We start from the raw sequence: 21341 nt of genomic DNA on the forward strand, positions 1-21341 counted from the left end.
CTCCAGGCTAAACAATCCCAGCTCCCTCAGCCTCTCCTTGTAGGGCTTGTGCTCAAGGCCTCTCACCAGCCTCGTCGCCCTTCTCTGGACACGCTCAAGCATCTCAATGTTCTTCCTAAGCTGGGGGGGCCCAGAACTGAACACAGTACTCAAGGTGTGGTCTAACCAGTGCAGAGTACAGGGGCAGAATGACTTCCCTGCTCCTGCTGACCACACCATTCCTGATGCAGGCCAGGATGCCATTGGCTCTCTTGGCCACCTGGGCACACTGCTGGCTCATGTTCAGGCGGGTATCAATCAGCACCCCCAGATCCCTCTCTGTTTGGCTGCTCTCCAGCCACTCTGACCCCAGCCTGTATCTCTCCATGGGGTTGTTGTGGCCAAAGTGTATATACACAACAGCTGGTTAATACTTGAGTTTTCTTTGGAGTATTGGGAAGGAAATTACAGTGGACTTTTGTAATTTTTAATTTTTTTTTATGTTACTTTAGAGAGCCTGAGTAGGATGGAATTGTCAAATAAAGATAGGAAGAACCGACCAATGCAACAGGAAGATGAGTATCGGATTCAGATGGAGTTGAAACGTTATTTAAGAAAAGAGTCTTTATCTGCAGGAGCATCATCTGAACAAAGCTTCTATGAGACAGAGAGTGCCAGAACGCCTTCTAGTCGTGGCAAGTACAAAAGATGATGAACCTTAGTAAATAACCTGTTGCTAAGAATATATACGTAGAGTATTTTCCATGTTACCAATTTAATTATCACAAGAACTCTGACATAGAATAATTGCATACTATTAATTATACTTTTGAATAAAACTTTTAACATTGAGTTTAGGTATTATGCTAGACTTGATTCAATATTAAAACTATTCAGTAGTCTCTGTGTTACTGTGCAACATGGTAAATACACAAGCAGCACAACATCTTTTTGAATGTGTGATTGAGTACATTAAATATAAATTATAGCTACATTGCCCTGGTACATTTTTATTTGAATAGTTTTTCCTTGTTTGCTTGTAATATGAAAGCATAAACTTTGATTTGTCAAATGGAGTGTGTAACTTTGTAGAAGTCATACCAACTTGAATATGATAATGGAACATTTAACTGTTTGGATATTACTTTTTTCATTGTTTTGTAAGTAATCTCTGAACTTAGGAATATGTTTCTGTTTAAAGTTTTTGGTGGTTTTTTTTTTCATTAAAAATTAACTACTGTCTATGACTTTTAGAAGAAGAAGTTTTCTTCTCAATGGCTGAAATGGACATGTCTCACAGCCTTTCTTCCCTTCCACCCCTTGGAGACCCTCCAACCATGGATCTAGACTTGTCTTTAACTAGTACATATACAACTACACCAGCAGGATCTCCACTGAGCACTACAGTGGTATAGTATTAATTACATTTAAAACATTTCTGAAATTAACACTTTTGTCTGAAACTGTTGCAGAAATATTCTTTACAATGTCAAGAACTACTGCAGACTTCTAGAACAACTGAAACTGTTTAGTAGTGTTACTTTTCTGCTATGGAAATTGTACTGGAAAGTTTCTCATCTGTTTTGCTATAAAGACAGGAAACAGAATGTATTTGTTTTCAAATGCCTGGGAGCACTTTATGATTTCTTTTCAGTAACTGCACCTCTGCCACCTGAGTTTATTTTTATATAGACTACATAGACAATGACAATACAGCAATTTTGTACCTTTTAGTATTTTTTTTCTCGGTCAGCATAAAAAAAATGTATTGGTGATATCACCATCTTTCCCAAAGTTACATGCTTTATCATGGAGTCAGAGAAAGTTAGGGGTTGGAAGGGACATCCAGAGATTGAGTCCATGCCCCCCTGCCAAAGAAGAATCACCTAGGGCATACTCCATCCAGGTGGGTTTTGAAAGTCTCCAGAAAAGGAGGCTGCACAACCTCTCTGGGCCCCCTGTTCCAGCGCTCCATTACCCTCACCATAAAAAAGTGTCTCCTTGCATTTAGGTGGAACCTCCTGTGTTCTAGTTTGTGTGTGCTGTTCCTTGTCCTATTGCTAGGCACCACCAAAAAGAGAGTATCACCTTCAATTTGATGCCCACCTCTCAGATACAGATGTTGATAAGATCCCCTTAAAGCCTACTCTTCTCAAAACTATGAACAGTTCCAGTTCTCTTAGTCTTTCCCCATGGGAGAGATGTTCCAGTCTCGCTGTCATCCTCATAACACTCTGTGGGGCTGTCTCTCTTCATTTTTTTTTTTCTTAATGAAAGCCCTGGAGAACATTTTTGCTTTTTACAGAGAAATAAGAGCATGTATATTTATGGAGGGAGAAATTTCAACTTTAAAAACATGTGGATGGTCATAGAACTAGAAAGTATATCTACATTGTTTAAATGAGCAGTAATATGCTTTGAAATGCCATGCCGTTGACTGTTTTATGCATGTATTTTCTTTCTGTTCCTTTATTATTTGTATTTGATCTACTGTCTAACATCTATTTGTCAAATTTAGGGTTATATATATTTTTGTTGTAGCTTCAACCCACTTGGGGTGATTTTCTTGATCGTAATAAGCAAGAGTTACAACCTCCAAGAGGTTCTACACTTACATCCAACATGGTTCACCAGACTTCCTTAAGAAGGACATGTAAGGAAAAATCTTACTTTTCATATTGCTCACTAGATAATTCTGGAAATTAATTGTTTTGCAGCAACTTGGTAAAAAGAATTGAAAAATCAAAACAAAGATGATGTTATAAATCATTGCTATGTTATTGCTGAAAAATTATGTGAACTTAATTTTGTATTTCAGCTATTCCATCCAGATCTGTTTCTGTGGATGAATCCAGACCTGAGCTTCTTTTTAGACTGGCAGTTGGAACTTTCTCAGTGTCTGTACTTCATATTGACCCTTTGCCCCCACCTGAAAGTTCACTGAACCTTAACCCATTGACACCAATGGCTCGGGATTTCTTTACCCGAATAGAAAAGATTGAGCCAGTTAAGTTTTCAACAGAAGATTTTCAGTCCTTCCGAGAAGTATTTGCTGAAGCTTGTTCTCATGATCACCTTAGGTATAACTTTGCTTATTAATAAGTATAATTAACAAAAATATATTTTAAGTGAACTTAGTAAAGTAAGTTTATTTCCATAGGAATTGTCACTTAAATATTGCATTCTACTTTTATTGCTAATTTCAAAATAGCCTTGAATTTTGACGTCTATTGTACAAGAATGGTTTTTGAGTTTCTTAAATTGAAAAAAGGTAGTTAAGTGCATTACCATTTAAATTCAACCTATATCTTGTCAACAGTAAGTGCAATTAGGTTCAGTTTCCATCACAGAAATCTAGAGTGTTAAGAAAGATTGGGTAAATTATTTCATTGGAAATAGCTGTATTTTACAAGACCATCATTATTAGAATATAGGGGTTTTTGCTTGAAGGACCTTAGGGGTTTTCTTAGTGCAGAATGGTATTTCAGTAGATGGTATATCCCAGAAAAACAGCTGTCTTTTTTCTGAAAGTTTTTACTGTGTTAGTACAGTGTGCAATATAAAATACTTAAGTTTGTGTGTATCTTTACATGCTTAATTTTGACTTAATACATTGTCTATGTAAGGATGTTAGAGCTTCATGTGAACTGCACTGTAGGTTTGGCGTCTAAAGTGTTCTTTATAAATTTTTCTATGCTGACCATTGCTGAATGTGTAACATAAGTGACCTCTAGTGTCTTTGCTTCTAAAGCTACTAATTAATTTTGTTCTTATTTTTGAAGAAATCACAGTGATTTTATTTTTTACAAATTATTTTTTAAAAAGGATTTGAGTGATCCTTTCCTGCGTATTTGTGTATTGATTAAATTTTTATTGGTTTAAGCTAGTTTACATAGTTCATACTTTCCATAATTCAGGTTTATAGGTACTGGCATCAAAGTGTCTTATGAGCAAAGACAACGGACTGCCTCTCGAAGTTTTAGTACCGATTTATCCATTGGGGATATGGAGTTCTTGGAATGCCTTTTCTCTACTGACTCTCATTTGGTTCAGCCTCATTATACAGAGGTATGTAAAAAGTGCAGGGAATTCCATAGAAATGTTATTTGTGGAACTGAGAATGCTGGATTTTAAAATTGTTGTAACATTGGGATTTTTTTTTTACGGTATGTTACAGTTTTAAGATGCAACTTCTATTTTAATTGCAAGCTCAAATAGTGAAAGAGACTACTGTCATATGTGACAGGAACAGCATCAAGTATCCAGATTTTGCAAGTTTACTTCTTTTACATGCACTTAACATAATGTGGGAATTAAAGTAAATGTTTTTCTAAAACTAACTGATGGAGTTAAGTAATGCAAAGGTTTCTTTGGGTGATGATTTTTCTTGCAGCTCTTTTAGTGGTCAGGAATATCCATTAAAGTGGCTGAATAAGTGGATTCAGTAAGCAGTTGGACTGGGGTTCTGTTTGCTGACTTAAATGTAGGGTTACCTACTGTCTGTTCTAGGTAAAATATCATAAATATTTTTCCTGTGCCAAATTCGTCCTCCTTATATGTGAAATACTTTAAACTCTGTTTTATTCTAAAGCTGCTGACGTTTCGTTCTGAAGAAGGAAGTGATTCTCATGCAATGCCATGCCTTCAGCTTCATTATAAGCATTCAGATTGTAGAGGACCTCAGGTAAGGTGGGAGATCAGAACCACCACATTGCTTTGTAATAGCCTATGTCTAATTTAATTTTAACAGATGTTTTTCTTAGAACACAGAGTCTTCAAGTCTCAGTTCTTATAATTTGTTTCATTATGTTGATTTTAAGATCTCTAGTGCTTTTTCTCTTTCTTTTCAGGGTAGTCAAGGGAGACTTAGTTCTGTTCCACAGAAAGCAGAGCTACAAATAAAGTTAAGTCCAGTATTTTGTGAGCTGGATATTAGTATTGTTGACAGATTAAATTCCTTACTTCAACCACAGAAACTAACTACAGTGGAAATGATGGCATCTCACATGTATGGTTCTTACAACAAGCATATAAGTCTGGTAAGTTAAAAGTGAAATTGATTAATAAACCTGCTGATTTTTTTTTTTTTTGCAGGTGGAAGGCAAAAAGGCACTAAGCCTGAAATAGATACTCATTTTAGACTCTATGATTGCATGCTTGATAGCAGCCACTTCACAAGCTACTTAAGTTTTCAGCTGGTGAAGCAAGCAGAACTGAGCAGAACAGAGGAGTCTTAACTTCATCTGTTCCATCATGTTCTCCACCTGATATAAACTGTTCCTGACAATTCCACTTCTGTATTGAAACCTTTAGGTGACACAATAAACTTAGCTGCCACTGCTGTGCCCTACTCCCTTCTTTTGGGGTAGTTAATAGAAAGAATGGGGAACATATGCATTACATTCTAGTGATGAGGGTGAAAAGAAGTTGGAGCTGTGTGTCTTGGTTCAGCTTGTCAGTAGAATTTAAGCATTAGTATGTTTAGCACAACAACATTAAACTGAAGGCTTTTCTTGAGATACATAAGGAAGGACTAATGCAATTAACTGATTTTCTGTGAAGCAACAAATAACTTTATGTAATTTTATTGCTGTATGTCAGCAGTAAGCTACACTTGGGGAGGTTTTGAATGACCAGTGCCAGGAGCTGGAAGCCATGACTTATTGAAAAGAGTTCCTGGCTTCTCCGCAGCATTTTAAAATCCAGTAAGTCTCTGAGACATGGCATTTCTTAAGTGCAGCTGAGCATTGCTTGGTACTCTCTAATTTAAGAGAGAAAAATACAAAGCCATTTTCTTAATTATTAGTAACGTCTTCCAGTACTTAGTTAAGTTTCTAATGAAACATCTTAACAACACCAATAATAGGGAGATATCTTTACAGTAACAGTAGTTGGTCCTAATATGTGTATTTTGTGTGATACATGAAAAAATGTTTTTTGGTCTTGGATACCAATTACCAAAAGCTTTCCCCATAGAAATCTGTTGTGCTGTTTTCTCTAATTTAGATTAGTATTGTTTTCTTTTCTTTTATTTTGTAGCATAAAGCATTTACTGAAGTTTTTCTGGATGATTCGCATACTCCTGCAAACTGCAGAATTTCAGTTCAAGTCACTGCCCCAGCGTTAAATCTCTCTGTTCGCTTCCCAATACCTGACCTACGTTCAGATCAGGAAAGAGGACCGTGGTTTAAAAAATCGCTTCAGAAGGAGATTCTTCATCTTGAATTTACAGATATGGAATTTAAGACTGAGTTTGTAGGAGGGTCAACTCCAGAACAAGTTAAATTAGAACTTACCTTTAAAGAGCTAACTGGTAAGAATTGTAACATTATATTCAAATACTCTTTTTGATACGTAGGTAAGACAAAGGTCTTCTTGTATTGGTTAATGCGAGGAATGTTTTGCCATCTGAATTGTGGAGTGTGTATCTCTACTGCAGCATCGTGCCCATCAGTGTAAGTCAAAATACTACTAGGAGGAGAGGCTAATGTATGTAGGTGTAGTGCCTGCATTCTTGTTTTCAACATCTAAGCTAGTATTTCTGCTAATTTCTGTTACACCAGGTTTTTTTCAGTTTACTGTATCTCTGGGATCTCTATCATTATGTTATAGTAAGTTTTATAGATTTGTACGGGGATGGTATAGCTATGGAAGCTAGGAATCTCCAGCCTAGTCTAGAAATTAAGTGAATGATGTCTTTAATAGCTATCACTGAAAAACTGTTACTAGTTTTATACTTGATTATCATTCAAAGTAATAAATCTGAGAGGCTGAATGTATTTGCTGCCTTCTCTGCCAGTTTATCTTCTGAGTACTTCTCAAGGCTGTGATATAATATAATGCTACTAGGTAACGTAAATGCAGATATATGCATTAGAATGCACCTGGTTTTCTAACTGCTGCTAGCTAGAAGATACTGTAAAATATTTTTTATTTCTAAAAATTGATATTTAGCTTTGGGAGAAAAAGATGACAAAAATTTGTGTAATTAACTTAGTGTTGACAAGTTAGTCTGTTGGACTCCAACCTGAGAGTTGGACAACCTGAAGTTAGTTGTCATTCTTGTGTTAATTTTTTAAAAACATTTTTCTCTTCAGGTTCATTTGAAGAAGATAATGCAGAAGCACCAATAAAATTTTTTCAAGTGTCTGGTGGAATAGATGGAGATATAACATCATCATCAGACAATTTTGACTGGCCCCGGTAAAATAATGCCTGATTCTTTTTTTAAGTACAAGTTGTTTGTGTTTTTCTGAAGTCCTGTTATTTTGTCCATTTTTAGTGCAGACTGCCTGTGTGGTAAATGCTTTGAAATAACTTGCAAGGAAAGACCATGTAGCTATGGAAAGAGGAAAAGAATTTGTTAAAAAACAAAACAACCCTCTGCATTTCTAATAATGCAAGATGATTTTAATATATAATAGTTTTTGCATAGATCAAGTAAATTTTAGTGAAAGTTCCACAATGATTAGAGACTTGAAACTTTTAGCCGTTTTTCTTTTTTCACTACCTTTTCTCCTACTTCTACATTCAAAACTGCATACAAAACACAAAAAAAAAAGTTGAGTTTTGCTTCTAAATATTAATATAAGCTGGTATAAAGCTGTAACAATATCAAGCATAGCATATAAAGCCATAATAATTTGTGCCTACTACTTTGCTGTTTTTCTTAATGCTACCACTTTAATTGCACATGTTGTCTAATAAAAAAGTCAGTGTGTGTACCTAATGGTTCCATAACTTTTTTTTTTTTAGGATCGTATTGAAAATAAACCCTCTGGCTGTGCACTCTATTCTGGAAAGAATAGAGGCTGAGGAGGAAGAATGTGATAATAATTTTCAAGAAGAGGAAGAAGGAGGGGCTCATTCTTTGAAAGATGTGTGTGATATTAGAAGACCAGAGCCTTCTCCTTTTTCTTCTCGTAGGGTCATGTTTGAAAATGAAGAGGTACTACGATTTAGTTTTATTACTGCTTTTTTGCTTATAGTAGACAAAATTCATGTGGTCTCAGTAGCTGATCCATCTTCTTATTTCTAGCTTTGATCTGTTTGTTTTAAGTCAAGGATTTTTATTTTTTTTCTTTCAGATGGTGATGCCAGGAGATATAGTTGAAATGACTGAATTTCAGGATAAAACAATTAGCAATTCTCATTATGTACTGGAACTCATGTTACCAAACATACACTTAACATTACCAAACAAAAGCTTTTATGAAAAACTTTACAATAGGCAAGTATGATGATTGTTTTGCTTGGTTATTGTGACTTTTCCGTTCTGTATTCTTTGTTGATAAAACAATTGTATGAACAGCTGTAGCACAAATATATTTGTCTAGTTCTATAGGACCATAAAATGCTACATAAATATTTTTCCAAATTAACCTCAGAGGCACCACTGTGAGATTTATCCAATTGGTTCCATAGCAGTCAGCTGATAAAAAGGCTTGGCAGATTTTGTAAACAGAGGTTAAAGTTAAATAGTCTTTTGCTTTCAGTGAATACTTTGTTTGGATCTCTATTTGAAATGTTTAATTTTGCACTAATCTTTCTGAATTCTCCATTAGAAATAGATCATTGTACTTTTAAAACTGTTGCATTCAATTTTATTCTTTACTCTTTATTCAGTGATTCTGTCTAAAACATCAGAGAGTGCAGCAGGAGGCTTACAAAAATGTAAACCAACTACAAATGTGTGTTCAGCATTTGTTTCTGTTAGTTTAGTTGATTCTGTTTCTGTAAAACAAGAAATACAACTAAATTAAGTCAACTGAAAAATAGGTATTATGCTATGGATTAGCTACATGAAGAGAGATGATGCTCTATTTTAGCCTCTGATAGGTAATTCTTTATTTCTGAAGCACTTTTTCACTTCCGAAGTGGCCAAGATGAACCTTTCATTCAGTAATTGTTAGTGTGCTTCTGTACCATGTTGTATATGTCTTTAACCTGACAGACACAGACTCATTTGAAAATGAACTAGTATTTCTTGCAACTTTGCTTGAAAATAGATGTGATCAAAATAGACTTTTGTCACCCCCACCACAACCTACTTAGCTAATAGGCACCTACTAATAGTGCCTTTTGTGTCACTGCCAAGTCTTGCCCTTTGATGTATACATGGCATGCTTACAGGGAAAAATGTTACTTTCTTGGTTTTACTCATATTTTATTCTTTCTTGCACTCTTGAACTTTTTCTCTTCTTTGTTTATAAAACTATTATATGAAATCTGCAAAGGAATTATTACTTGACTGAGCCTATATTAAATGGCAATGTAGTCATATATTTTGTATAATGACAAATTATGTATTTCTTCCTAGGATCAGCAATGATTTATTGTTGTGGGAACCCACAGCTCCATCTCCTGTAGAAACATTTGAAAACCTTTCTTACGGTGTTGGACTATCTGTGGCCAGCCAGCTCATCAACACTTTCAGTAAAGACAGCTTTAGTCAGTTTAAGTCTGCAGTTCATTATGGTAAGAAACTTACTAAATCATTTAGGACTGTAGTGATTCAAAGTCATAAATGGCTGAAGTGATTAAACTGATAGCGAAAAGAATTTGCAAACTTGTAGGAAAAGATTTATTTTTAACCCAAGGGGGAAAAAAAGGATATTACTATTTAAGTGTAAGATGTATGAAACTGAATCATATTCCAGGTAGGGAAAAAAGCGAGTTATTGACTTGATGTGTACTAGCAAGAGAGTTAGTAATTTTTCATTGTGTGTATTAGATGATGAGAGTGGATCTGAGGAAGAAACTCTACAATATTATTCCACTGTTGATCCAAACTATCGTTCACGCAGAAGGAAAAAGCTGGACTCTCAGAATAAGAACTCACAAAGTTTCCTATCTGTTGTGCTAAATGTGACCCATGGACTAGTGTCAGTATTCACAGATGTAAAGGTGAGACACTGGACCTGGAAGAAGTTGTTCTGTTGTTTTTACTGAGATTCCCTTCATTCTGTGTGTACTGCTTTTGCAAGAAATGAGCGTCTAAAACAATAATTCTGTAATCTTCATCCTGTTACACTATAACTAGACAATAATGAAACACAGTATTCCAGTAATTGTATTTACTTTGGTTTACGTGAGAATAACGAAATGCAACGATGAAAATATGTTGTTATCAAGTGTTATGTTAGTTTGGATTGTCTAACTGTAGCAAACAATTTTTTTTTGCTTCAGCAGGATGATGGAAACACACTTGAAGGAAAATACGGTGAATTCTGGTTTGAGTTCAACAGTGGCTCGCTTTTCAGTGTGACTAAATATGAAGGCTTTGAGGACAGACACTATGTTTGTCTGCATTCTAGCAGCTTCAATTTATATCATCAAGGTAAGGGTGAGATTGAGATGGCTTTTAGGAGAAATGCTTCCCCCAGTAGTGTATCATTAGGCACAATAGATGTAGTTCACAGCTAAATGTTCCGAAATGCCACAGTCATACAGCTTTGTGGTAAACTGTATTTACTTAGTTACAGATTAGTTCAAACTTCCCTTGGCAACTGCAGGTTTTTAAGAATATTGTGGCCCTCTGCCAGATTAATCTGTACAGTTTGCTCTTTATTATGAGAATACATACTTCCTATATTTTATTGGTGATGTAATTTAAAAAGGTACAGGTTAGTGATATCTGCTGTGTATTTCCCAGGTAGCTAATTCTAGGCAGCAGGTGAAGAATTTAAGGTGACAGTGTAGTTTATATGGCTACATCCCCCCCCCTCTCTGAATCAGCAGCAGTCAAATTTGAGTTTTCAGTGCAGGGTTTAATTCATGTATGTTTTGAGGCTAGTCTGTCACAGTCTTATGAAAAGGAGAAGCGTTTCCATCTTTTCATGTAACCCATAGGAGTTTCTGTCCTTCACTTCAACTTTGCCATTTTGTGGGGCAAGTGTAAAAACAAAGCCTATAGTCACATTTGAGGACTTTAGCTAGAACCATGGCCTGAAATATTGGATCACCTGTAATGTTCCACTTCAGAGTTTTTGGAGGTTGTGTGCATGGCTAATGTGGCTAATTCAAATAATTTAAAACACAGTAAAGATAAAAAGTATTATCCTTAACTTTTCATTGGTAATGTTTTTAAAGCACAAGGTAACTATGTGAAATCTCTTTGCAGGTTCGGTAGATGGAGTTGTCCCATCCTCTGAAGTACGACTGCCCAGCACAATACGTCCCCATTGGTTAGAACCTACTATTTGTTTTTCTGAAGAAGATGGTCTTAGTAGGACCACTTCAGATGGTGTAGGAGCGGATTGTCCAAGTATGCTGACAGTTGCAGTCAAAATACAATCAGATAAAATAGAAAGCAATACAAAGGTTTGTGGTTTTAAAGTTGTGCTTTTCTAAACTACCTCAGTTTATATGAAAGCGTCTAGATGTGGAGTTAAAAAGGTTATAAGTTAAGAAACCATGTAATTCATCCTCAAACTAAATTTCTGTTAGAATGTTCTGGCTGGATTGTAAAATTTAAGTACTGGCATGATTTACTTTGCTGGTCACATCACTTTACCAAATGCATTTCTTGGCCAGTTGACCTTTTTCTTGCCTGCCTTTGATTGAGCTTTAATCTTGTGCTAGACCAGCCAGGAACAGATACAAAGAATTAAAAACTTTCTGCACAGGTTACTAGGACTGCCATCTAATAGGCAATCTTTGCTTATCTATTTGGAGTTATGCTGGGAAATGCGACACATTTGGCTTTGACAGCGATATTCATTAGCTTGGCTAATACGTGACCTCTTAGCTGGCGCAGTGGTGACAAACAGCTTGGTTGAATTATCAAGAGATAAGGAAGCTGCAGAGCAGCACAATGTCATGGGGATTCAGTTGACTCTGATTTGAAGAATATAAGAAAGAGCTACAGTGTGTTGATGCTGCTAGTAATTACTTGTGAATTCCAGAACGAATGAAAAACTAACTTTTTTTTCCTATCGCTACCAGAAACTATCCTATTGCAAAAAGTAGCAAGCAGAGTTTTTTGTAATGTTTGATCCTGGCCTAGTCCTGTCTTCATTTCTAGATGGTTGGAAGTTCTGGGGGCAGAAGAAATAGCTCTTGCATAATCTTGATGTCAAATAGTTACATGTATTTCATGTAAACTAACTTGTGCAACTTCATTGTGCAGGAATTTCTGGTTGCTGTTGGACTAAGGGGAGCCACCCTACAGCACAGAGTACTGCCATCAGGTTTAAGCTGGCATGAACAGGTCAGATTGCTACAGTTTTCTCAACTACAACTTCAGTTTCAGTCTGGCTTTAACAACTGCTTTAAGTATCAAACTAAACCTTGATGAAAAATCATTCTGTTAGTCAGTGTCTTGCTATCTTTGCTCTTGAAGGTCTTACTATTTTTCTTGTCTGTCTTTGAGACCATGGACAAACGGTAGTCTTGCTCTTAAAGTCTTACTTGTGTATTCATTTGCTGCCATTCCTCTTATCATCCCAAATCTCTGCCCACAACATGTTCAAATGGAAAAATCTCATTAGTCCAGTGATACTTAGATAATCTTTGATATAAAACCCTCAAACCAAGCAAGCATGGCTTCTTGCAGCACTGAAAGCATTTCTGTGTTTCTTTTGTTTCCCTTCTGCTCACTTCATTCCTCAAGTTTTGTTTCTCCCCTGTCTGTTTCTTGTTACGCTGTTTGAATAGCACTAATGGAGAAGACGACCTTGGGGAAGTAGTAAGCAGCAGTTTACGTCAATGCTTGTAACACAACCTTCTGAATTAGAAGGGTAGTACTGATGTGTATGGATGCAGGGCTATAGCAGAGCAGACAGGGCTAGAGAGCCTTGGTCTGGAAGCTGCTGCATGCAAATGTGCATGAAATTGGACATTGCCGTTAAAGCAGCAGCAATAGAGTTGCCTGTATGTGCATGTACTTTACACCATACTGTATTAGTAAACCCTGACATTCAAGTTTATCCTCCAGTACATGTGGTGTGTTTGTTTTTATATGCATTTTTTTTTAATACTGAATGGAGCAGAAGTCAGTGCTTTGGGCTCTGCTGTGCCAGTATTTTCTTGTCAGCATGGTATTCTTATCTGTTTGTATAGCCTGCTTTACAGTGTGTTACTTATTTGCTCTGGGAAATTTTGCTCATGCTCCGTTGCCTGTAATGCACTTGGGAATCTTTGTTTTTTTTTTTTTAAGGGAGAGCAGGCAAAGTGGCCAAAGAAGTAGGTAAGGGGAATAATTAGAAGGCTATCAGTGTTAGTATACTTCAGGTTTGGAAAAAAATTAGAAGAACATTTTTAGCATAATAGATTTGAGAGAGACTCATGACAACTCGTACAAAGGAAGACAGTAGGTTATTTCACAGAGTAATGCGTAGGAAAAACAGTTTATGCAAAGCGCTTGCACATGTTTCTGATTTTGAGCAGGCTTCATGTCCATCTGACCCCACCCTTCCTGGAAGGTAAAGATAACTTTAACGATGTACAGTGTTACAAGAGGAGCAAACAAAGATAATGCTAAGGCTATAACAACAACTGCAAAGAAAGATGAATGAGACTAGGAAATGCTTTAAAAATAGATTGTGCGGCATTGTACAAGGAGCCACTTAAATATCTGTGGTTTGGTCTTTTCCATACCTTTGAGGCTACAGTTTGGATGTTGTATTTTTTTCCCAGTTTCTATTTCATGCTTTTCTGTATCGAACAACTTTAAATACCTAAGATTGTTCGCTCCCTTTTCCTTCTACTAATCAGTTGTTGTACATGCAACAGATTGTTTTTCTAATGCATAGTTGCCTGTATATTGAACAAATATTGAAGTGTTATAATCATGTGCTTGTAATTCTTAGATTTTATATTTTTTGAATATTTCTGATGAGCCTGTTCTGGGATATAATCCTCCAGCTACAATTACAACGTTTCATGTACATCTGTGGAGTTGTGCTCTTGATTACAGGTAAATAAAATGCTGGTGTACATAATTGAGCAGCACCACAGCTATATATTTATTCTTTAGGAATGTTTGAGTTTGCGTACTTTAAGGAACATTTAGTCTTGTTTGAAAAAAAGTGCTTAACAGAAATCCCTTAAACTGTAAGATACTTGAAGTAGGATAAGCACTTGCCTATACCTGGGAAGGTCTAGCTATGTAATCTGTAGGACTTGGATTGCACTTCTGAATAAGTGCAGAGTATTAATTTTTGTTTCCTTCTTCCTATTTGTTGTTAGGCCCTTATTTTTGCCGGTCAGATCTCTACTTACTGTTGAAACTTTCAGCATTTCCAGCAATGTTGCAGTAGATAAATCTTCTTCTACTCTCAGGTATAATTTAAGTGATTGTGAAACATGGGAGCTCCTATAAAACATGTAATGCCTATCTACTTTTCTTGACTTCGAAGCATTTGTATTGTGTAATTGATCGCACTAGTTTGTATCTTTTGAAATATACTTATGTGTAATGCTTCTGGTTTATTAAATTAAATACAAGTTGGATTCCTTTCTTTAACAATTAGCAATTCAGTTTCTAGTATGGTTGAAAGAGGTGCTGAAAGGAAATTGTGTTTATTTTGTTAATTAGTAGCACCTTAAGATTTCTTACACTTGTTATTTAGAGACACTAAATACTACATGTCTGTAACTTTTTCATAATTTTTCCTGCAACTTCAGTTGAATATTCATTCTGTCATACACTGTTCTGATGTGAAACATCTGTCAAATTGCATGCTTCTATTGATAAAACCTTGTAAATTATCTTCAAAACAAATGTTTCTGCTGTTGTATTAAAAAGTGAAAAAAAAGCCAAACCGAAGTAAATAAGAGGTGTTAATTCTGTGTACCAAAAATATTCATTTTTAATCTAGGGACAATTAGTACACACTGAACTGCAGATAAGGTTCAGATGAAGAATTTGGATTTAAGGTGTGCCTGATGTGCTTGTGTTTTTAATTATCTGCTTCTGTGCTAATTTATTTTGTCTAGTGAATTACACAGCATTTCTCTAGCATGGTTATTTATTTATTTTTCAATCTTTAGGATAATTTTAGATGAAGCTGCTTTGCATCTGTCGGACAAGTGCAACACTGTTACAGTGAACCTCCATAGAGGTAAGGATATTTTAGATGTGACTAATGAACTACAGAGCCTAAAGAAACCAAGTCAAAGGCTTATTCAGCATATATAAAAGTTATTGATGAAGGGGTCTGAGGAGATGAGTATGAATGAATAGTGCAGTGTCCTTGAAAATCTGAGTGCCCTAGTTTGGATTTGTGGATGAGGAAGCTGTGTCAGAGGCCAACAACTTATGTTCTCCTTACAGCTCTACAATGTGTATTTGGGGGAAAAAAAAAAAAGGTGTGTTTTTAAAACTCTGGAGTTGTCACCCAAAGAGGTCTCATTTTATGAGGTCTATATTCTGTGTAGTTGAACTTGAAAAGCATTATATGACATAGTTCTAGGTTCTGAAAAGAGTGATACCCACTGGTTTGCTCTCATTCATGTAGTAACAGCCTTTAATGACTGAGGAACTTGAATCAGTATTTAACAAATGCATTGAGGAAACGGTGAAACCTTGGCAAGACAGATATGTGCATTTAGCTTAGGTAAGAGAAGTGAAGGACAGAATAAAGATATTCCTGTTTTGTTTAAACAAGTAGCCAAGTTAGCCATAATACTGAAAGAGTTGTAAAATGCAAACATTTCCTCTCTCTCACTTCAGCTGAAAACTGCTGGGATGCTTAGTCAACTAACTTCTATGTGCTCTATTTCTCTAACACAAATGTGATGAGGATAGATAACCTGCACATAGATTGTAGCAGTGGTGTTATTACATTAGATTGAAAAGATTTGAGTTCTTGATTTGAGTAGCAGAAACTTGAGTAATCTTCATAAAAGAAGGGAGTGCAGACATAGAAAAGGTTTGATGGAAAACATCCCTTTTTATGTTCATGCTCTTTCTAATGATTTAATAACCAAAAATATGTACCGAGCGTGGTTTATGTTAATAAGTCATAAGCTTTGGTTGGTTGTATTTTTGTTTGCTATTTGGCTTGTTTTTTTTTTTTAATTAATCATTATCTTTCAGATTATGTTCGTGTTATGGATATGGGACTGCTGGAACTAACCATCACAGCAGTAAAATCTGATTGTGATGGGGAAAGAGTAAGTATTTAATCACAAGTGAAATTCTCTGACAGATTCCGATTTGAAAATTGTTTTACTTCAAATCCGGGAAGGTTTTTCATTTCACATGGTGTATTTTTTTTAGTGTTTTTGACTAGCTAAGTAAATTAATTTACAAACCCACAGATACAGATGGTATTTTTACAGAACTTCAAGTTGATTTGAAGTGTGTTTTTATCTTTTTTACTGTTGTTATCTAGACTAAACCACGTTTTGAGCTGCACTGTTCCAGTGATGTAATCCATATTCGTACCTGCTCAGACTCATGTGCTGCACTAATGAATCTCATTCAGTATATTGCAAGTTATGGTGATTTGCATCCACCTGCTAAGACAGAGATTAAACGTGGAGTTAGCAAGCCAAAAATGAAGGTATAAAATGGCAAAGTTTTATCAACATAATTTTATGCTTCCTGGTAATATGGTTTATTTTTGATATCTCTATTCTTTTTCTGTAGAAACTAACATCTACTTTACAGTGTATTTCATGAAAAATGTTGCCTTGGTTTTTCTGCTTTGTTCACTACTTAAAATGTTTTGTACTGTTTATCTCTTGTACCTTGTTCTTGTCTTAGAAAAGTGATTTCAGAGCATATCTGAGCTGTCCAAGTACTCTCATGATCAAAGCACTCTGAAGTAGATGTTCTAACTGACTTTACAAATCATCATGTTTATTTATAATGTTAAAGTGTTACTTCTTACAGTTTATGAGCTGTGTTTTAAGCTGTTACGGCAAAATCTTACTCAGCATGATATTATAGTTACCTTGTAAAATATAACTATGTATAGTTCCTCTCCTACAGGTAGAGACCTTTAGCCAACCATCTTCCCATGGACCAGTCCTTGCTGAATCAGAGCAGCAGATTTTACGGGATTTGATGAGTGATGCAATGGAGGAAATTGAGACTCAACAGTCTGCTTCTGCTATGAAGCCAGAGTCTAATGGTAAAACTCCTCTTGAGACATACGTACAACCTCTCTGGAAGCAAAGTGGGTTACAAGCTTTGGGTTACAAGTTTTGTGTATGTGGTGATGCTGTAACAAGAATGAGACCATTCCTATGATGTCTGAAGTCTTCAAACAGATTCTGCTTTTAGTAACAGTAATGTAAAAGTCATTTAAGATCCTCATTAAAAAAAAGGCAAGGAAAGAATCTGACCTCTTGAGACTGAGACTCCACATTCTCTAGGAATAAAAGCTACTATGGGTGTAAGTTTATATGGCATATATGTATACTGCAGCGTAGAGGGATCAGAAACCTCTGTGTATGAAGGAACCTAGGAGGATGGTACAGTTCTGAGTCAATGAGCAGGTAAAACAGGATAATTGTTTTTTGTCACAGGATTATGGATTTTGCATCATGACCAGAGTTAAGACCACATTTAAATTGGCTAAGAATATTGTGCTGTAAGGAGAATATCGTTATTTCTGTGATGTCTGCTCCTCTTCCTGGTTGTGGAAGTTGAGTCCATGCAGTACCGAAAGTTATTGATTGGGCATTGTGAGAAACTTTGAATGCAAAAACGGGATTTTGGTGTCTGTGGGTTTTTTACAAATAGCTCTTCTGTATTTTGTCTGTTCATCTCTAGCAGTAGCTACTTATTATGTGGTAATCACTGTCAGTTAAACAGCAAATTAATTTTTTGAGGATTGTATTTTATTTATAGTAGAAATGAATTTAAGATGTATAATAAGCAAATTCCTTTGATGTCGTTGAAGTAATACATTTTAGGTAACTGTTAGGTTACTTTGTTCATATTTTCGTATTTTGTAAAGATTTTTCCACTGAAAGGTGTCTTTTCTCTACATTCCTTCAACTCTAGGAGTCTTGGATGATAGATCTCAAACTCGGGAGCCATCTTGCTCAGATCTCTTCCTGTTTCCAGATGAAAGTGGAAATCTCTCACAAGATTCAAGTCCTACTTACACATCATTCACTCATCACCTGATAAATGAAGCCATGGGAGATGTTCCTGCAGAAAGTGATGATTTTTGCATTCTTTTTGCACCCAAAGTTGCTGTTGCTGTAAGAAGCTTTGAGAATTTCTTAAAAAAATATTAAATCCATATATAAAGCAAATTAGAGAAAAGCACGTGCAAGACCTGGACAACTTCACAGTTTTTTGCTGTAGCTTAATAATGTCCTTTCAGTTTGAACGGACTTCATGCATTGTTACTGTTAAGATTGAGTGCAAGTATGTATCTCAGCAGTATGTAATCGTTCACTGATGTGAATATTGCATTACATTGCCAGTTTTCCTGTTCTATTTTGTCATTGCCATTTTAACTTATGGTAATGACATGGTTAAAAAAGAAAATGATGTTTTAAGCAAAATACAGTATTGATGAAAATAGCAGCTTTGCAGATCTTCTAGTCTTTTATTCATAGTAATACGAGCATGCAATGGTCTAAGCTTTCAATGCTTTTGTGGGCCTAAGACCCTTGCAAAACCTCAGACACTAGTTTAGATACCATTTTACACTGCTGTCCATTGCATTAAGAGAATTAGGAAACTGTACTCAAACTCGTTGAAAACAGTTTCCGTTCATGTTTTTTACAGCATCTCTAGTTTTAGTCCTCTTGCAAGACTGAATTAGTTCTGGATCCATAATTAGAATCTGTGTTTGTCTCTAGGTGCCTTTCTTTCTAAAACTGCTAATATGGTAACCTGGGCTATCACATGGGTTTTTTTGTTTGTTTTCACCTCTTGTTTTGTTAACAGTTTGGATGAGGATTTTTTTTTCCAACCATTTATCAGCTTCTAGTTTATGTGCTGTTGTCTTTAAGTTTCTATGTAAAAATTGTTCGTAAACCGTGCTGGTGTTGTATAAACTTAAGAAGATACTATGGAATAGTTGATTTTCATAGGAAAGAACTGGGCATCTCAATAAAGCAGATTTCACCTTGTCCATGCTATGTATATATATATATTTTTGGTTTTGTTTTTTTAATTAGGAAAAAGAGGAAGAGCCAGTGATAAAAATATTGGTTGATGATGCAATTATCGTAAAGGAAAATCATTTCAGCCAACCTATTAAAAAAACAGATACAAGCAAAGCTCCCCTTCATTTTCCTGTTCCTCTAGTACGCTATGTTGTAAAGGAAATCTCTCTCATTTGGCATCTTTATGGTGGAAGAGATTTTGGGACTGCACCACCAACATCTCCAGCTAAAAGTTTCATGTGAGTATTTGATGCAATTCTGTAGATTGGAATATTTAAAAATACTTAATTTTCCTTTTGATTTCAGGTTAATCTCACTAGTCAAGTCTCCCTTGCTTGTTTCTTTCATCCTTCCTCACAAATAATTATAGAATGGTTTGGGTTGGTAGAGAACTTCTTAGGCAGTCTAGCTTCACACACCAGAATGTATTTTTCCCAAGTTTTATCCTGGACAAGCTGGGTTTGGTTCTGGTGGTTTTGGGGGATGGACAGGTTGGGTTTGCTTTTAATGGCTGAATTTTAAGTTAAATTTTCCTCAAGTGGTTGGTGCTGAAGGAGCGTAAGAGACTATTGCTCTGGTGGCTGGAATCTGGTTTTCAGGATATCATGTAAAGTAAGAAGTAATTAATACTATCACAGCCAAAATTAAGGAAACGTTTTATGACTTAATTTAGTGGGAAGCATACACCTAACATTTTGCTTAAATATGCATTACATGAACAATAAAAAGGAAGCATTTGTCTAACAGTAACGGCTTCCAGCATTTTATTAGTATCTTCTAGTATTTTTCTCTTGTAACCAGTTTCAAAATAATCTCAGTTTAATCTGTGCAAGTGGTGAGTTTTTGGTTGTTTTATTTTCCCAGAAGCCCCCATAGTTCTCCATCTCATACACCAACAAGGCATGGACGGAGTACGACATGTGGGGGAAGAGGAAGAAACCCAGACTTCCTAATGGAAATACAGTTAAGCAAGGTGAATGACAGAAACAGCTTCAGTCATGACTGTCTGTGTGTATTTCCTTACATGTTTCATAAATTTCCATTAGAATTTGGTATAATTTCTTCCCTTAGTACCTACATCTAAGCAGTCATTTAGAAGGTAGTGAATTTTGAGTTTAACTAAAAGTGAGTTTGTTCTCCTAGCATAGTATTTGTTATTTTGTGAATATAGTTGTTTCTAAAGGCCTTTCTAAAGGTTTAATAATAATAATGATTCTTAAGTAATTAAGGAGAAAATAAATATTAAAAAATGTAAAGAGAAATTTAAAGGAAAAAAAGTTTCTGAGCAGTGTTTATGATAAATATCTGTGTTTCTCTTCAGTGCTTAAATGTTCATTATCACACATCTTGAGTTCTGGGCACTTAAATAGAATATTTCTTAACATCTCAGTATCTGGCCAGAGGAGGCCACTGTTCTGCTTGCTATGTGTGCTCTGCTTCATTACATTGCAGGCAAGGATGCTATGGGCATTATTGAGACAGGTAATGATCTGTAGGTAACCACAGGTCTTCGATTGAAAATGAGAACTACATCAAGAAGAGAGGAAAAGGAGAGATTTCAGAAGTCTTTAGAATTTTAAGAAAGGTAATGGTTTAGAATTTGTATGGACTAAAGTGAGTAGAAAAAAGAGGAAACTGAGACTGGAAGAATCTACTCGAGAAGTCTGGCAGGGAAGAAACCTTACTTCTCTAAATGTAGAAGGTGCAGGATTCAAGAATTGCAAGATTGCCTGGTACAATCTTCGACAAGATGTAAGAAAGATATCAGGATGGAGAAGAAAAAGTAGAGTTGGTATTAAAGCAAGAAGCAAAACTTGTTCTTTGTCTTGCACTGACTCTTTGGCTTTAAATTGCACCCTAAAATATGAATGCATTTACATCTAGAAATTGGAAGGTTTCTAGTGCTAGATGGGAAAAAATCTGAACTTCTCCTGTAAATTAAAAATAATAGATGGCTTTTAAAGCTCTTGCATGTGTTGTGTTTCTATTGATTGATTTATTAAAGAGTGTTCTATTGCTAAAGGTTGTTTTTCACTGAAGCCTCAGATCATTATGGTTTCCTTTCCTTTTTAAAAGGTGAAATTTCAGCATGAGATATACCCTCCAGTTGGTGCAGACAGTGAATCGAGTCTGTTGGAGCAACCCGTGTCACGGCAGGTTTTTATTGTTCAAGACCTGGAGATAAGAGATCGCTTAGCTACATCACAGATGAATAAATTTCTCTATCTCTACTGCAGTAAGGAGATGCCCAGAAAAGCACATTCAAACATGGTACAGTT

General features: G+C 35.7%; 1 protein-coding gene across 2 annotated transcripts in view; it reads left to right on the forward strand.

Annotated features, from left to right (window-relative positions):
- The window catches only part of ATG2B (autophagy related 2B), a 46872-nt gene that overhangs the window by 12826 nt on the left and 12705 nt on the right, over positions 1-21341 (forward strand). The window contains exons 8-33 of one of the 2 annotated variants that reach the window (XM_064142034.1): positions 496-674; positions 1234-1388; positions 2521-2632; positions 2798-3059; positions 3897-4047; positions 4571-4663; positions 4830-5018; positions 6019-6292; positions 7077-7182; positions 7735-7927; positions 8067-8209; positions 9299-9456; positions 9713-9885; positions 10168-10318; positions 11102-11301; positions 12110-12190; positions 13791-13897; positions 14170-14262; positions 14974-15044; positions 16022-16098; positions 16320-16490; positions 16922-17063; positions 17942-18144; positions 19075-19301; positions 19927-20035; positions 21139-21333. In XM_064142034.1, coding sequence (XP_063998104.1) covers positions 496-674; positions 1234-1388; positions 2521-2632; positions 2798-3059; positions 3897-4047; positions 4571-4663; positions 4830-5018; positions 6019-6292; positions 7077-7182; positions 7735-7927; positions 8067-8209; positions 9299-9456; positions 9713-9885; positions 10168-10318; positions 11102-11301; positions 12110-12190; positions 13791-13897; positions 14170-14262; positions 14974-15044; positions 16022-16098; positions 16320-16490; positions 16922-17063; positions 17942-18144; positions 19075-19301; positions 19927-20035; positions 21139-21333 — 4015 coding nt within the window. Of the gene's footprint in view, positions 1-495; positions 675-1233; positions 1389-2520; positions 2633-2797; positions 3060-3896; positions 4048-4570; positions 4664-4829; positions 5019-6018; positions 6293-7076; positions 7183-7734; positions 7928-8066; positions 8210-9298; positions 9457-9712; positions 9886-10167; positions 10319-11101; positions 11302-12109; positions 12191-13790; positions 13898-14169; positions 14263-14973; positions 15045-16021; positions 16099-16319; positions 16491-16921; positions 17064-17941; positions 18145-19074; positions 19302-19926; positions 20036-21138; positions 21334-21341 lie in introns of those variants that run through there. The other variant, XM_064142023.1, reaches the window with a different exon arrangement.

Source organism: Pogoniulus pusillus, chromosome 1, assembly GCF_015220805.1.
Source record: "Pogoniulus pusillus isolate bPogPus1 chromosome 1, bPogPus1.pri, whole genome shotgun sequence".
NCBI lineage: Eukaryota > Metazoa > Chordata > Aves > Piciformes > Lybiidae > Pogoniulus > Pogoniulus pusillus.